The sequence below is a fragment of the Nycticebus coucang genome, chromosome X (assembly GCF_027406575.1).
Source record: "Nycticebus coucang isolate mNycCou1 chromosome X, mNycCou1.pri, whole genome shotgun sequence".
Lineage (NCBI taxonomy): Eukaryota > Metazoa > Chordata > Mammalia > Primates > Lorisidae > Nycticebus > Nycticebus coucang.
Genome location: NC_069804.1, coordinates 165818790 through 165836863, shown reverse-complemented (window position 1 = coordinate 165836863; position 18074 = coordinate 165818790). Strand labels below are relative to the sequence as shown.

Sequence of the window (18074 nt, the reverse complement as noted above, 5' to 3'; positions counted from 1 at the left end):
TTTACAGCTGTTTTTGACTTTCACTTCCAGTGTGTTTATATGAAAAGAACCTGAGTATATGGTATCAACCAACATAAACAGCAGGAGAAAGGTCAGAATATGGCGACAGCATCCGGTAAGTGAAACTCCTAACACACACGTACGTGCACGCACACACACGTTCACACAGATGGCAACATACCAGGGTTGGCAGTATTTTGTTGTTTTCCAGCCTCCAGAATAGTAAGTTTCCTATCTTCTTAATGTATTTTCCCATCCCACAATGATGGGAAGGAATCTTTAAGCAATGGCTAGTATCTAAAACAGACTATATACACACATACATATATATTTATATCTATGCCTTCTACTGAGATTCTGGAGTCCCAAAATTACATTCTAATATAAAGAAATGGCCTCCTCTTAAGGATCTCAGAACTAATTCTTGTTCTAGAGCAGTGGTTCTCAACCTTCCTAATGCCACGACCCTTTAATACAGTTCCTCAAGTTGTGGTGACCCCCAACCATAAAATTTTCATTGCTACTTCCTAACTGTAATTTTGCTACTGTTATGAATCGTAATGTAAACATCTGATATGCAGGATGGTCTTAGGCAACCCCTGTGAAAGGGTCGTTCAACCCCCAAAGGGGTAGTGACCCACAGGTTGAGAACTGCTGTTCTAGAGTTACATGTCCAACCACTGGGTGTGAAAGATAAAACATTCTTTTCATTTAGAAAACCAATTTTCCAATCAACTCGTGCTTAAATGCTTCTGGCTTTCCTTTAAAGGGGATAGTATTTTGATCTGCAATTTTTCTATATGTAACTTTCTTCGCCTCAGTTACTGACTTTACCATGGTGAAAATCCAGAAGATTTTAAGAAATAACAGGTATCAACTAAAAAAATTCTCAGAAAACGGGCTTGAAGTACAGGAACTCTTTCCTGTTTAGAGGGTAATGATTACACTTAGAGACACTATAATTAAAGAGCATCAATGCACTTTATTTTAATGCTAACTTATGAGAATAATTTCTTAATGCTACATCAGAAGTAAATTCACCAATGCTGAATTTGGAAAGCACAATCAAATTCCACAATTGGGACTACACAGCTTCTCACAATACTAGGCATCATGAATTTAAAAAACAAACAACTGAGTTATGCATGACAAAAGTTCATAAACTTCATGTGATCGATGAACCTCCCTCAACTGTACACAAGAAATTGTGTAGTGTGTGTGTACCTTTTACTGGAAAGAGGTCTTTTACCTTTAATCGACTTCCAAAGGGGCCCAAAGAGGCTAAGCAACAGTCAGTACAAGGTAAATTTCTAATCTCTTTCTCTGTATTTTCAATAATAATGGAAGCTGTGGACCATAGGAAGTTCACTTTTACACATCTAAGAGTCAATTTTAATGTAAAGAGGGTATAAAACAAACAGAAGTTAACTTGCAAGGCAAGAAAAAAACTCTTTCAAAGGGGTTAAAGGCTCAGTGAGCTGGAAGGAGAGACTCCCAGGGATTCTACAAGTGCTCAGAAAAACCAACCTTTAGTATGCATAAAGCAACTGCATGAATTTAAAATGCAATTTAACTCAAGTCCGATTTTCCATTTCTGCATATTATCAACTTATTTTTATTGTTGAATATCACAAATTTCAATCAGAATACTTTAAAAAATATTATTCTGCATGCATTTAACAAATCTGACAAAAGGACAAGTATCCAGTTTACTTGCATTATGACTATGACATTTTAACCAAACAATTAACATATATTTAAAATCATTAGATACAGGTATAACAATGAAAAAACTTTAACGCATTAATCTGATGGGATCCTATCACTATGCACATGTTCTTGTAACACTACTAGTAATTACCCTGAAGCACAGGCAAATAAATGTAGATGGAGGACTCTCCCTAAAAAGTGTGTTTAAGGTATTAAATATCATCATCATCATCACTACTACTGAGGACAAAGCTGCTGTCTGTGGACAGGGCCCCTTCTTCCTTAACACTGCCCAAACCACTCAAAATCCCTCTCTCATCGGAATCATCAAACAACTTCTCACTGGACTCTTCTTCCTCCTCCTCAAACAATTTATCCTTAGAATCATCATCTTCAAACAACTTTTCATCTGGGTCGTCTTCCTTTCCATCTGCATCTTCTTCATATTCCTTGTCATCTGAATCTTCAAACAGCTTTTCATCTGCATCATCATCTTCCTCCTTCTCATCAGCATCTTCAAGCCCTTTTTCTTCTCCGTCTTCATCCTCTTTTTCATCAGACTCATCATCAAATACTTTTTCATATGCATCTTCCTTTTCATCTGAATCTTCTTCCAATTCTCTTTCAGAGCCTTCTTCATCTAACACTTTTTCAGAGACATCATCCTCAAATTCAGAGTCTTCAGAATCATTTTCTCCTAACTCTTTGTCAAGAACATTATCATCCAAATCTTTTTCAGAGCCATCCTCATCAAAATCTTTCTCGAGACCATTTTCTTCCAATTCTTTTTCAGAGACATCTTCAGATTGTTTTTCAGAGCAGTCTTCATCCAACTCTCTCTCTGAGTCATCCTCTTCTGACTCTTTTTTAGGGCCACTCTCCTCTTCAGATTCCTTGTTGGGATCATCTTTAGACTCTTTTGCAAGGCCATTCTCTTCATAATCATTTGTGAACCTCATCTTTTTAGATTCTCTTTCAGGGACATTCTCTTTCGCCTTTTTAAGACTACCCTCTTCAGACTCTTTTACAGGAGTGCCTTTTTCAGACACTGTCTCAGGGTAGCCTTCTTCACGCTCTCTCTTGGGGCAGCCTCCTTCAGACTCCCTTGTAGGGTAGCCCTCTTCAGATTCTTTTTCAGAGCAGCCTTCTTCAGCTTCTTTTTCAGGGCCACCTTCTTGAGCAGCTTTTTCAGAAGCATCTTCTTCAACTTCTCCCCCATCTTCGGTCTTTTCAAACTTCTTCTCATCTATAGGTTCTTCAAATGCCATTCCAGTTGCAGCTTCTTGAGCATTCATTTTAGATGTGCTAGGGTGCTCTGAAAAATGCCTTACTCTAGAAGGCCCTGCCCTTTCTGAAGTACAGACAGAATTTGAACGCCGAAAGCCTCTGTTGTCCTCAGGAGTATTGAGGAAAGCCTCCCAACCTCTCAGCCTTTCCTCTCGTTCTCTTGAGGTTTCCTCCACCTGTGGATAAATGAAAACTGTCATTAAAATAAGTTCTAGTTAAAAGGAAGTCACAACTTCCTGAGCATTTCTAACACTAATGAAACTACCTTGATTTTATAAGGCATCTCTTCTCAGGAATCAACTCAATCCCTGTTTTTAGTTTGCAAACCATTACATCTTGATTTATTAGAGCTGACCTTCAATAAGATCATTTAAATAAAGGCCAAATACCACAGTACTGCAGAAACATCCCATCTCTTTAAAAAGCAAATATTTGAGCTCACTCTGTACTTTACAATACAGAAAAGAAAAGAAACATTTTGGTTTAATGTGTTTTGTTATCACTAGTCTCAGCACCTCAACATTTCAAGTTTATCCACTAGAAGACCGAAATATTTCTCTTTGGATCCTCTGAATGCAAAGTATTGCTTCAAAGTACTGTTACATGAAACAGATTAAATTGAACCCAAAACTTAAGCCTTTGTTGGTAATGAAACAATTTGGGTGCCCTTGCCAGTTGCAAAATTTTACCTGATAATCTGTAGTTCCATCCCATGCTTCAGCAGTGATTTGACGACCACCAAACCATCTTCCATTGAGTGTATGAATACAATAATCAGCTTCCTCTGCATCCCGAAAGGACACAGAGGCCACACCATCTGGGTGCCTCTAGAACAATAAAAGAAAAAAAGGAATGAACAATAAGGTTAAAAATAAAATACATATGTGACAAAGAGGTAAGCTGTTCTAATACTAAGAGGCTTAATGTATGAAGTCTTTCTTCCCTCTCATCCCAGCCAATTACATGTAGTTAGCTGCTTCTCTAGCGTAATCTTTTCTAGTGAGAACCAAGCACAACATCACTGAAATATTTCTGCTGATATCACTATTTAATAGGAAAAAAGACAGTATAAATTATTAATATGAACTCTGAAGTCAGATTGTCCTGGGATTAAATCCTGGCTCTGTCAGTTACCAGCTGAATGACTTTGGGCAAGGTGCTTAATCTCTTAAGGTTTCAGCTTCCTCATCTGTAAAATGGGCAGAATAGTAATTACCTGTCTCAAAGCCTTGTGAGGATTAAATGAGATAACATGTAAAGTAGCTTGTAGTACAAAAGCAATAAATAGTGACTCTTATTATTGTGTTAATTCTGAAGGCAAAAAAAGGTGAGAAGGAGAAATACAAAGGAGTTATTTTTCCTGATTGTTCCAAATATGAAGGAGAAGAATTCACAAAGAAGGAAAAATATTGGCAAATAGGGAACCATAGGTTAAATATATTTTTCTTGTACCTTCTTTCACTTGATCATGTACTCTAAAGTTGATGATAAAGGAAAGTAAACAAGGCATACCAAATCTATCAAAGCTGTGACTTGTAAGCCATGTTCATCTAATTATTGCTAACAGATGGACTACTACCACCAGATAGCAGACCTACTATATAAATACATTAATCTAAAATTCAGGGGCACATTGACATCTGGTAAATAAAAAGTTATTAAGCTGAAAAAAATGATTGCTTTAGGACTCATGTGACCAAGCCATGAACTTACATCAAAGAGAAGGAGCTTCCTAATTTGTCCAAACTTTGAACATTCTACTCGAAGGTCTTCTCTGATCTCATTCAGCACCAATGGGTCATCCTGAAAAAATACACATGATTAAAATGAGTTTGTCCCATTCTTTACTATAAATACTGTCAATCAAATTTCTGGATGTGACAAACCAACCAACAATAACAACAAAAAAGGTTGTGCTTAAGGTTGGTTATGTTTGTTTGTAGCCCATAAAAGTTTAAAAATATCAGAAACAAATGAAGTTAGACTACTACAGCCACTGCTACTACTACAAGTCTGCCCTACACAGAGGAAATGGACAAATATGGCAGGTAGCAGAAGGGGCCTACTGTTACAGAGAAGGGAAGGAGGACAGGACAAATCTTGTGGAACACATTCAGTTAGACAACTAATTCCTATGTTCTACATGGGTATTATCAGTGCACTGATGAGAGACCTTGCCTTGTGTTTTTGATAGATTCCTATTTATAGAAATGTTGTAATGGATAGACACATCCCTTTCAGTGACTAAGGGTTCTAAGATCGGTTTTCGTGCTTCCAAAATTCCACAGTAACACACAGAGCAAATCTTCCAAGGATTCCTGTTCATCTTGTCTCCTACTTGCAATAGAACCATATAAATAAGTAGCTCTCTTAAGCACACAATAAAATATATTTGTAGCTGTTGCTTTCTTGTGACAATAAGTCTATTAAACTTTCCTCTCCGCAGTGACAAAAGGATTTAAGACTCCCTGTGGGAATTAACAAATCTTTCTCCAAGTCCCTAAAAAGGACTCAGAAAAAGCTAGATTATCAACTTCAATTGCATACCAATATAAACAAAGATACCCAAATCTAAGAATTTATATTGAAGTCAATTTACACTTTCTAGAAAACATTTTAATGCATCTATCTTTCTTAGAGGTTTTTGTTTTTCTCACCAAATAAAAGAGGAATGACATACAAAGAACCACAAAAAAGTGGCTTTCTTCCTCTAAGTGCTTCAAAATGCAAAACTAAAGTAACTGGTGAGGGTTAGTGAAATCAGATTTAAAGTAAAGAAAAAAAAAAATTCTACTCATTTGTATAAAATACCTGAAGCTTCTCTATAGCAGATAGAACTCTGGATTTCCCCACTTCTAAAACTTAATTTTGGAGAAGCCAATTTGTTTCATACAGAATTATCAGTCCTGAGAAAAGCTGGGAGAGCTTAAAAGTCATCTGGTAAAGTCACTTTGTGGCTTTTGGTAATAACGTGTGGTTAGCTCTTACTGGATCATATATGCTTTCAGAAGGCAAGTTTCAGAGACCTTACAGAATACAGCTCAGTCTTTTACACGTAGCCAACACTCACTAAAAGTTTTTTCAGAATCTGATAAAAATCTTCCCAATACCTTTCTTTTATTCACCAAAGGAAATCAGGATTATAATAAAAACAAACATAAGTCACTTCAAAATACTTAACAAATTATGGGGAAAGGCAGCAAGTATCACCCTTATTTCTGTACCAACATCTCAGGCATTTCAGATATTAAATCTTAGCCAAGTTCCCCCAGACTTCTGTTTTCATTTATAGCAACTTGAAAAACCAATATATCTTCATTGCTGCATAATATCCTGAAGCCTACAGATAGTGATCTTCTCCTTTAGAAAGACTCTTTAACCTACCTAGGTATACATGGAAATTTTCAAAAGACAAGAATTTGCAAGTAACCTGAGACTAAAATCAAATGTATGTACTAAAACCTTTTGCAGACTCAATTCTCAGAATTTTTTTTCCCCAGGGTGGTATTTTGCCTTTTCTTTGGAAGAAACCATGTTTCTCATTTCCTTGCATTCTACACTTACACTGTCCAAGACAGTGACCACTAACCACATATGACCACTGAACACTTTAAATGTGGCTAGTCCAAAATGAGGTGAACTACTAAGTGTGAAACCCACACAGGATTATTTAGTACCAAAGAAAAAAAAAAACCTGTAACATAGCTTATTAATATTTCTGTATTTATTACATGTTGAAATTATAATATTTGGGATATACTGGGTTAAATAAAATTCAACATTAAAGTTAACTTCTCATTTCATGTTATATTTTTATTGTGGCTACACAAAATTTAAATTACACATAAGGCTAGTATCACATTTTTACTGGACAGTACAGGTATATACAATGAGAAATGAAACTTTGCACCTGAGTTTTGATTCTTCATTTCTTGGTATTCAAATATGCAAGGCAATGCATTTTTGTAAGATTTTGAATTAAATACTGAAGACCCTCGACCCTCTGAAGTTACATTAAAAATATTAGCCTTCAATGTTTACCCTGATATCAGATAGTATTTTTAGGTATACTGCTTCTAATACTAGTCAACTGTTTGGAATAAAAGTATACATCCTACCCTCCAAAATCCAATTTCTTTCCAACACCCAGGGGTAACCTACAATCCAGTTTTTATTGCCCACTAAAAAGTCCAATGGTGATGTATGTTCTTTAGGTTTATATGGAGTCTTCAGTCAAATCAAATACTCCCCCAAAACATGCAATGAAAGCAGGCTTTCTGTTGAAGACTTCTACCAAGTTTCATAATGTCTATACTAGTGCTTCCCAAAATAACTTCTGTGGTGATGGAAATGTTGTATAATTGCATTATCCAATATGATAGCTACTAGCCACCTATGGAACTGAATTTTTAATGATGTTATTTTTTTAATGAATTTAAATTTAAATAATCAGGCAGGTCAACAAACAAAGATAATACCACCAAGGATTTCTTTGCATGTGAACTCTAAAGCTACCACTGCCAGGACAAAATGTCCTGTTACCCTTTGTGGCATAAGTATCTAAAATTTCCCTTCATTTACAGAAATGCTAAAGAGAAAATGTTTTAGCCACTGGGTGAAGAAAGACTCCTACTTGTAATAGGGGTTTCATTCAATCATTTTTTATATTGAGGGACTACTGTGTGCCAGGCACAATTCTATGCACTGAGTAGCAAATAATGGAGACAAAAATACTGGCTGCCACAGAGCTCACATTCTAGTAGAGAAGATAAAATTATTTCAGATAATAACAAACACCATGAAGAAAACAAACAGGGTATTAACAAAGGCTCTTTAACTCCACAGTAGTTTATACTAAATCAAGAAGGCTTTTAAAAATCAGAAATTTGCAAACATGAAACATCTTTAAAAATATTCACTGAAGGGAATTTGTATGAGTCAAGGTGGCTTTGAGGGGAATGTGTTATTTATTAAACTAGGAAAAGCTAAGTCTACCCACGGTGATAGTTAGACTCAAGGTGTATCAATGACCAAAGCAGGAGGTAGAAACAAGAACAGATAAAATTACACAACAGAATCCTCCTTGCAAAGGTTCCTGATGCATTGAATTAAGCTTGCATTTACATTCATGTTTGAGTATGGAATGTGCAAAACAAGGACCTCAAGTCACAGAAATAAATAAGTCACTTAAGAAACCACTTACTTAACAGGGAGATAAAATGTGATAGTCGTAGGAAATTCTGGAGTTGTATGCAGACTAGATATTGTGACCCATTGATGTATTCCTTTTAAAGTTTCAGCAAGCAAGGAGTGTTTCAAAAAGCCACTGTGTGCATGTGTACATGTGTTTTTTAAACATACCCTGTTTCCCCGAAGGTGTCCTCCCAAAGATGCGTTAGATCTTATTTTTAGGGACGTCTTATCTTTCCTGTAAGTAGGTCTTATTTTCGGAGGATGTCTTATTTTCGGGGAAATAGGGTACTTCATTACTCTATGTCAAAAGTAACTGTTGTATTTCTAGATTCTTCCAGATCTCTGATCGGAACACCAAGCAACCTTGTAAATAAACCACAGGTATCTTCTCAATGACCTCAAAAGATGTCCAAACTCCACAGGTACACAGTAAGGTCTATCACATCGCTATTTGCCAAAATGGAGCTCAACTGTCCATTTTGAGACCCTCTCAAAGGAGCCAAAATGATATTACCATTGTGACTCTGTTTAAATGCACAAGAGGGACACTGATGAACACTGGTTGTAACTAGGTCATTTGTAAACCTGGAATCTTACATTATAAACATTTTTTTCTCACATGTAACTTGCTATCATTACTTTCTGAACCAAGGAGAGAATAGAAAGTTGTTTTTCCATGATCATGTCAGTCCACACTGAGAAGACAGATAACAGAGGCACAAGGTACTCAGACAAAAATTAATATTCCTTAAACCTCTTTAGCAACTTGTTCTTCCTTTAATCACTTTTGGTGGCAGGAGAGAAACAGTTCCATGCCTTTTCTTTTTTAAAAATTGATACATAATAGAAAATACTTCTACATACTATTCTTGGAATTTTCCATGGACACTAAATATTTTAATGTCCTCCTAATATTGACTAAAGAGTTACATAAAAGTTAGGTCCTGAAAAATCACTCCCAACTATTTCATCAGGTCTATTTCATTAAAGTATGTTAAAGGATCAAACTTTTAGTACCACAATAAAGTTTTCATTTACAAGTGTGAAACTGGTACTCTCCATCAAAATCAGCCCATACTTACTGAACTGCACTCAAAATCCACAGGCAGTTTCCATAAATCTTTTAATGATGACAGTTTAAAATGATTTCCCATACCAAGTAGCTGCTGTCTGAGGCCACAGTATGGATATTAAACCGTCTTACCTGGGATACAATTAAAAAAAAAAAAAAAAAAAACAACAACAGGGTGGCGCGTGTGGCTCAAAGGGGTAGGGCACTGGCCCCATATGCTGGAGGTGGCAGGTTCAAACCCAGCCCCAGCCAAAAACTGAAAAAATAAAAAGAAAAAAAGAAAACTAGTCTAAACAAAGGGAAGGGAAATTCAAAAACTTTTGGATTTTTCTTGGCTCCATTTTCCTGCATTATCTGCTCACTGCACAAACATGTAGAAGGCGATGTGACAAAAATGGGATGAGACAAGCCTCCGGCTCACATTAAGGAAAGAAAGCCTATCAATATCTCTATCACTCAACAGCACTTCCTACCTCAAAATCCATAGGATGAAACATATTCTTGATGATGACAACTCTCTCATGGCGCATCCGGGATGGTCCAGCTCTCCTCTCAGGTCTCCAATCCAATTGCCTAATGCAATGAAGTAGTAACAACAAACTGTATGTTTTGTTTCAAACTTCTCAGAAAGGAAAAAATAAGCTGTTCATATAATCCTTTCTTGACTATTTAATAATGATAATTATTTCATTACAAAACAATAATCTCTATTTCAGTTACTGAAATAAAAATAATGAGCAGGGAAAATATGGTCCCAATATCTGAAATCCCAAGAATGTATTTTTTCCTAGAGCAAATGTTATCTGATTATGCAAACATGCCAAGCAGACATTTGCAAAACTGCTATTTTGTGCTTAAGACTCTCTAGGAAGATATACTTTGAGGCCAAAAAAAAAAAAAAATTACATATATACATATATATTTTGAAACCGTCTGACTCTGTCACTCTGGTTAGAGTGCCATGGCGTCATAGCTCAAAGCAACCTCAAACTCTTCGGCTTTAGCGATTCTCCTGCCTCAGTCTCCCAAGTGCCTGGGATTATAGGCACCCACCACAACACCCGGCCAATTTTTCTATTTTTAGTAGAGATGGGGTCTCACTCTTGCTCAGGCTGGTCTGGAACTCCTGAGTTCAAGCAATCCACCCATCTCAGCCTTTCAAATATAGGCGTGAGCCACCATATCCAGCTCCAAAAAAGTATTTTTAAATTGTGTTAGTTTTTAGGCACTTTTAACATTACAAAGAACAAACTGCACTGAAATATGTAAAAGTACTCTTTGTTATAATCATAAATTTCACTGATAACCGTCTACAAAATTTGTGGTTATCAATTTCAACCACTCTTGTAAAAACAATGGGCCATCACAACTAAATGCTTTTATGATCATTTTATCATTAAAGTATAATGTCAGAAGTGCCTTTAGAATTCATTCTGATAAAAACATTATCAATTTAGCTAATTCCTTAAAAACTAGGATATTTCAGTGTATTAAATAGCATGTAAGTCTGACTATACACACATACACAATATATAACTACGTATAATGTAAATATAATGATAAAACCTATCATTTCTAATTCCTGCAACAAACCTATATATAAAAACTTAGTTCCTGGTATGGCTGATTTCAAGCCACACAGAAAATAAACTAATGGTTCTTGAACATAAGCCTAAACTATATTATTGGATGTTCAACATTTTCCAAAGATATAATTACTCTTATCTCATTTAAGTCCCTGTATACTACAAATAAACACTCTAGAAAACTTAAAACCCACTACTGCCAAATCATCGCACTATACAGATTACCCAGAGGTGCCACACAATCCAATGAAATTCTTTTAAAATAATGTGTAGGCACATTTGATGGAACAAAACTAGATAGCTATTACCAAGAATATTCTCTACAGTATTTATATGACACCTTTCAAAAAGGAAAAAAAATACAGACTTTTGTTGCAGAGACAGCTTCTTCTTATAGTCTTTGCACTTCTTCTTCTTCTTTGAGGCATCATATGCCCCCTTCAGTTGAAACTTTGCCACCTCAACATGTAATTTGTAGCCTCTAATTTCATCTTCATCCAAAAGTTTTAATGCAAGTTCCACAGATTCTCTCTTTATGAAGGTAAGATAAAATATAGTAAGTTACACAAAGAGATAAAACTTAAGGAATTTTTAGATGAACAATATATGTATATGAAAATTCAAATGCAACTACCCACACTGGAGTAAAAATCTCTAGAATGCAAATCAGGAAATCTGCATTCCTAACCAGCTGGGTGAACTTGGGCAAGTTACTCAAGTAACCCCAGTAACTTGTCCAATTTCTTCTTCTGTAAAGTAAAAATAATAATACTTTCATCACAAGGTTCTTAACAGAATGAAATGAAATAATGCATGGAAACAAAGACTGGCACAATAGATAATAAATTATATTATTATTGGATTTTTTTTATTTTTACATATGCATGTGTTTATTAGGTTTCCATTTTTTTGCCTTCACAAAATTAAAGAGGCTTAAAATTTAATAATAACAATGTTTAAGATAAGGACTAGAAACAAAAACCTCGTAAAGAATGAACAAACAAATACATTCAGAAAAAGAAATCAGAGAATTGCTGCATCGAAATATTAAGCAATAATAATAATAATAATGCAAAGAAAGTAACATTCACACTGTCAAATAAGAGTATGTCTATTATAGAATGCTTTGACTCTGAGATTCAGTATGGAGTCATCAGTTAACATCATCTTATTTTTTTTAAGTCTCAAAAAACACACAACTAATATTTATAAATAAAAGATAATTTCAAAAAACAGATCACGCCAAATCTTATAGACAATAGAAAAAGAAGAAATACTTCAAAATCATTCTACAAAATTATTGGATAATTTTGCCTCTTGAAGCCCCAATTTCTTATCTGTAGGGTGAATGGAGTGAACTTGCAAAATTTCTAAAGCACATTTCACTTAAAATCCTGTAATATTTCTACTTTAAAAGACTAGATGACTCAAAACTGAGACTAACATAGCCAGCCTTTAATTTTTTGGTCTGCCAGTTAAAACGTAGGTCTGCAACACACTGAGAAGGTAACTGTTAGACAGCTTATATACTGCACATTAAGTACGTGTATGGATTCTGGGTCCTACACAAAGGGGAAGTTATCAGCCCTACATAAAAAAGTCAAAGCTCTGAGGACCTGTGAAATATACAAAAGGGTAACTAAGCTCAGCTACTCATATTGAATATGGGTTCTAGAATAATTAATTGCATTTTCTGGAACTCAATGTGCTGGTTTGACAAGCCTGTACTTTTATACAAGTACATTATATATATTTTTTACATTATATATTTTATGTCATACATATACCTAAATTATACCTATACAGAGTCTCAAAACCTCATTTTTTAAAGAAAAAATCCAATCAAACCCTCTTAAGAATCTGTTTACAGATTTTTAATAATCCTTAAGGAACTTACAGAATTCTCAAATCTCTTTGTATTTGAACATTACAAAACCAACTTCCTAAAATAGTAATGCTTGTGTCCCATATCCATCATGCTTAAGATCCAGGTCAAAAACATATCTCCCAAAAAGCTGTCAGCTTAATCCTACCCCCTTCTGATCCCACTGGGATACTATATACTCATGGCACATCTCTGGTGTTTGTACTGTTAATACATCAGTTCAATATTACTTTGTAATTATTTTCAAGTTCTATCACATATGTACATGTATACACACTTCTAAGGTGGCAAGTGTTCCAGAAATGATGGCTGCCTTTGGCACTGAGTTTTCTCTGTGCAATTTATGGTACCACGACTACACGAAGTTCTGTTAACACCACTTTCTATTCTCTCCAATTCAAAAAAATATTTTACAGCAGTAAGCATAAGTGATCATCTCCTTTATGGTCTAAGTCAGGGGGTTTTATAAAAGGGCCAGTTAGTAACTATTTTAGGCTTTGTGTGTTGTGCTACAATCACCCTTGATGAAACACAAAAGCAATTATGGACAAATACATGAGTTGGTCTGTCTGTGTTCAATAAACCTTTATTTACAAAAACAGGCGGCAGGCCAGAGTTTGCTGAACCCTGGTCTAATTCATTCCAATGGGCAAGTAAAATGTCACTTCTTCCCTTGATTTTTAAAATGTGTTCTGAATCGATTACATGCATTGATAAAGAACTCTTTACAGTGAGTTTAAGACAAAAGAAGCACCTCAGGCACATATAATACTTTAACACAAAGACATGTTTTCTTTTTTTGGCACTTAGGAGAAAGACTTTAAAGACTTTAAAGACTTTCTTAAAACCTTACCATTGTGATACACATAGGTACCAAATGAAATTTCAGTTTCCTTCACATCCTTTTTCAAATAGTTGTTGGTTTTGTTATCATGTATAAAAATTATAGCTCTGGTTCCTAAGTTAAAAACAGAGATACACAAAAAAACCTATTTGGCTATCTCACTAACCTTCAAATAACAGCAAAGGCCATCTCCTTTAAGATTTCCTTGATTATCTTTGTAAAGTTTGACCTTAAATTCTTCTGTCTGAGGATCTCTCATAATAATGCCAAACTTGGACATAAGCTGTATAAATTCATCCACTGTAATGTCTGGAGGCAAACCTATAATATTAGGAAAAATTTTAAAAATGTATAGACATCTGTAATAAAGGAAAGAGTTATGTAGAACTCTACCAATTAAAACTCTACATCTTAGGTGAATGCAATATTGGTTTTTTTAAATGTGAAATTTCTAAAATTTTACATCTACAGAACTGTGTTCAAATATATATTAAAATAATGTTTTGCTTAAGGCCTCACTAAATCTGAAGGGGCAAACCACCATAAGTTACCTAAAATAGGTAAAAATGATGGCATGCAAAATTAATTTTTCTTGGTTCTCTAATAAACATATACCTCAGTAATATAAAATGGTTTAACAAAAAAAAAAAAAAAGTGTTAAAAATGGACTTTACAGAAACGGAAAGCCGAAAATCACTTTGTGAAAAACCTCAAAATATACTATTTCCTACCCTAAATTTGTTTAAAAAGGTATACATACCAGACACATACACATTTGTATTTCTGTCTTCTTCAACTTGAAACCATCCTAAAAATCAAAATAAAACAAAGCAAGTGCGGAGAGTCACATTACAAAATCTTAATAATGTGGTAGTTTCTTGAAAATTCCAGGAACTTCTCTTATCTTTAGAAGACCCAAGACAGACTAAGTCAAATCACTACTCAGTTTTCAAAGTATCTGAATCTTTTGACAGATAATTAGTTTTAGAGTCCTGTCTGGAATAAAAGATAGCTAGTTTATCTTGATTCTTTATTATTTGACACTACCGTAAAGAAAAAACTCATCATATTCCTTCAAAGCTATTTTAATTCTCCACAAAGTACACACACTCACAATTTGCAAGCTAGAACCACTTGCCTGATTCGGCCTTTCTTTTTTCTCCCTTCTTTCTGGAATCAGTGGGTTCAGGGGGTTGTCTTTGCGGAGGTTCCTCTGCAGACCTAGCATCGACGTCTGGTACGTTTGAAGTAGAACTAGATGCGCCATCATTAGAGAAGCCGTAATTGGCTTGATAGGTAGCAATGAAGTCTTCAGTGATCTAAGTAAGAAATTCAGCACACACACATCCAGAAATTCAAAATTATTTCTTCCCACAAAAAGTTAAAATTGTGCTTTATTACAGCATATTTGGTTATACAACTTAACAGAGAATTGTTTCTGTGGATAACAGTTGTAGCCGCTGAAGTGCAAATGAAAGAATAATCACCCTATATAAAAAACTGCATAAAACAATGAAAAGATACAAATATTTAGATGATCAACACAAAAATCTGAGGTACTATTTAACTAACGGTGGCACCTTTTCTAATTGTTTCATTTATTAGTTACTACCTCTCTACAGTCTACATGACTAAAGCTACCAATACATATAACAAAGGAAGTACCAAATAACAATACAACAAAATGAAAACCAACAGTCAACTAATAATACAACCACAGAATCCACTTTTACTGCATAGATGCACCAATGTATGTGCAAAGTAATTAAATATCTGCATTCAGAGAGCGCACAGAATGAAACTCTGACTTGGTGTGTAAAGAATGGGATTAACAACTGTACAACTAAATGTTGATTTTTACTCCGTCACTAATTAATATCATCCTTTAGTGTCAGAACAAATTAAGTACAAATCCAGCTCATTTCTATCTTTCTGGATTTTGGGGGGAAAGCACTATTGCACAATGAAAAAAATATAGTTATATCATCATACTGATCAGTTATAGACACACATGAATGGGGAAAATTTTAAACTCTGTTTCAAGACAGATGTACGGACTTCAGTAACATAAAAAGATAGAATTACAAAATAATCCAACATCAGACTATTGTTAAAAGTACTCAAATGGCTGAAGAAACCATATCTGCACTCCAACTGGCACTACCAATACAGAAATGAAATAATAAATTTTAATTATAATAAACACACAAAAACAAAATAGGAAAGGAAGGTTGAAATACTTTTTAAAATAACAGTCCAATCACACAACGGAGATATTTTGTATTATTGGCTTATAAGCCAATTGGTTTGCTATTAATATCCTTTCTCCCATCCCTAAGACTTAGACTTGTAAGACTTAGACTTGGGGTACTTTTACCACAAAGTTTACAGAACCAAGTTTAACACCGATTATTTTACTTCCAGCTGAAATAAAATACTTAACAATTTCCAAGTACTCCAAACAAACATACACAGATCTTTTCCATCTGTAGTCTGCGCATCTCTAAATCACATTCCTGTGGTAATATGGTTCAAACATACACCTGCCTAGGAACAAAATTTAGTAGAAAACCAAAGCAAGGTACAAACAAACCTCTATTAGTAAAGATATGTAAATGGCTATTTTCGTAAAAAATCAAGACGCTGTGTTTTTCACATAGTACGTAAGTTCAACACTTGAATTCCTAGGATAAGTGAGGTTGTCTAACAGGCATGAAGAGCAACTAAAATTGCTCTCGGTGTTTTTCCTCCTTGCAATAAAAAGCAGTCATCAATGTAATAATCAAATGTGTGACCTTCACAGACAAAATTAGTAAGACGCAGAAGAGACTTAAGAATTAATTACATTTAAAACGCCGCTGTAAAGATTTACATACATTTCTTTACCCATCGATTCTGCACTAAACACAACAAAAAACCCGTCACTGGATACCGGGGCTAGGATCAAGTACCTCAAAGCAAAAAGGAGCGCCCCACGAGGGTGGCCAGAGGGCCCACCATACAGTGCGGCCCGTGCCACTCTCTTACCTTGGGGAACCAAGCCTTCTTATCCAGGTCCCACTCGTAGGGGGTGTCGGACGAATGCTGCCCGAAAGCATCGGTTTCTCCGCTGGGATCCTTCTGAGTGTCGCCGTCCTTGGCGTCTCCGTACAATTCTTGCATTCGCAACTGCTCATCAAACTCATCATTCCCACTCAACTTGTCGCTCATGTTTCCTACCTAGCCCAGGGGCACGGTTCAGACCGGCTAAGAGGCCGAAATGACGCTGGAGGGGAACAGAGAAAGGGAGGACGGCCGCACTCAGCTCACGCCCCGCCGCCCCCCGGCCCGCCTCCCCGTGGCGCCCCAGCAGTCCCTGGGAAGTCGCGACCGTTTAGCAGCCGCGCCACGCCGCACCGCCCCTCGCTCCGCCCCCGACCCATGCGCGCGCGCGCGGATGCTCCGAACTCGGCCGCGCCGCCGCCCACCTGGCTCGCTCTGCCGGGCCTCAGCGAACTGCTGCCGCCTTTGACCGGCTCTGAAACGACTGCGGCTCCCGCGTCACGTCAGGAAATTGCTGGAAAACGAAGCCTCCCTCAGGCTGACCGAGTCGCCATTGTAGGCGCGTCGCGACGTCGCAGTTCGCGCCGACACGCCCACCGTGGCGTCAAAAGGCGCCGACGCGGGAACGCGGCGCAAGGCCCGGGGGCGGGGCGTCAGGGGGCGTGCTGCTTCCGAGAGTCGACGCCCACTGGGGCCCCCCTCAGGACGTGGCGAGAGCCGCGTGGTCCCGCAGTGCCGCAGAGACCATGGGCTCTGCGGGGGGTCCCCGGCGGGTTGGGCAGTTCTGGGACCCTGCAGGAGCCCGAAGAAGGCGGAGGGCTCGTCCCCCGCGGCAGGCGCGGGCTGTGTGTCGCAGCAGGCGCCATCTTGGGGGAGTGGGTGGGGCGGGCAGGACTGGTCTGGGGCTTCTGGAAAACGACGCGCCTCCTTCGTCCAAAGGCCCCTCCCTCCACGCCGGAATAGCGTGTTTTACTTATTTCTTCCCTGTTGCCTTGGCATAGACGCCGGCACTTGTTTATCTTGGTAGCCCAGGCTCCTGGCACTAAATCTGGGCTCTAGTGCAGAGTTAGTGAATGAATAAATGAATGAACAAATGAACGAAAGAGGGGTGGTAGGGCCAATCACCTTTTCTTAATGTCAGCTCCCTTTTTTGTCCATCTCTTACCCTCTTCAGGCTGGAGTTTGACTGTGGGAAGGCTGGGTGGAGGCAGCAGTTGCCTGCCTCCTTGTACTCCCGGATTCACAGGAGCCCAAGCTCCAAGCTTGAAATTTAAACACAAACGTATAAACACCAGCTTTACTGGCCAACTATTTGTTTGCATTCCTTTTTTTTTTTTTGAGACAGCGTCTCAGTCGCCCCGGGGTTGAGTGCGTGGCGTCATAGCTCACAGCAATCGTGAACTCTTGGGCTCAAACGATCCTCTTGCCTCAGCCTCCTGAGTAGCTGGGACTACA

The 18074-nt window shown here is 37.1% G+C and overlaps 1 protein-coding gene across 2 annotated transcripts; it reads right to left on the bottom strand.

Moving 5' to 3' along the window:
- Positions 1-1591: 1591 nt before the first annotated feature.
- Positions 1592-17221, bottom strand: HTATSF1 (HIV-1 Tat specific factor 1). Of its 2 annotated transcripts, XM_053579871.1 has the most exons (10): positions 17045-17221; positions 16605-16842; positions 14716-14896; positions 14338-14385; positions 13744-13898; positions 11216-11379; positions 9736-9835; positions 4711-4800; positions 3687-3824; positions 1592-3173 (listed from the first exon to the last, which is right to left on the bottom strand). In XM_053579871.1, exons 2-10 carry the CDS (start codon positions 16785-16787, stop codon positions 1923-1925), a joined length of 2310 nt encoding a protein of 769 aa, XP_053435846.1. In that variant the 5' UTR covers positions 16788-16842; positions 17045-17221; the 3' UTR covers positions 1592-1922. The 2 variants fall into 2 exon arrangements, with proteins under 2 accessions (XP_053435846.1, XP_053435845.1); XM_053579870.1 differs by lacking the exon at positions 17045-17221 and having other exon boundaries at positions 16605-16958.
- Between the last annotated feature and the right edge of the window lie 853 nt (positions 17222-18074).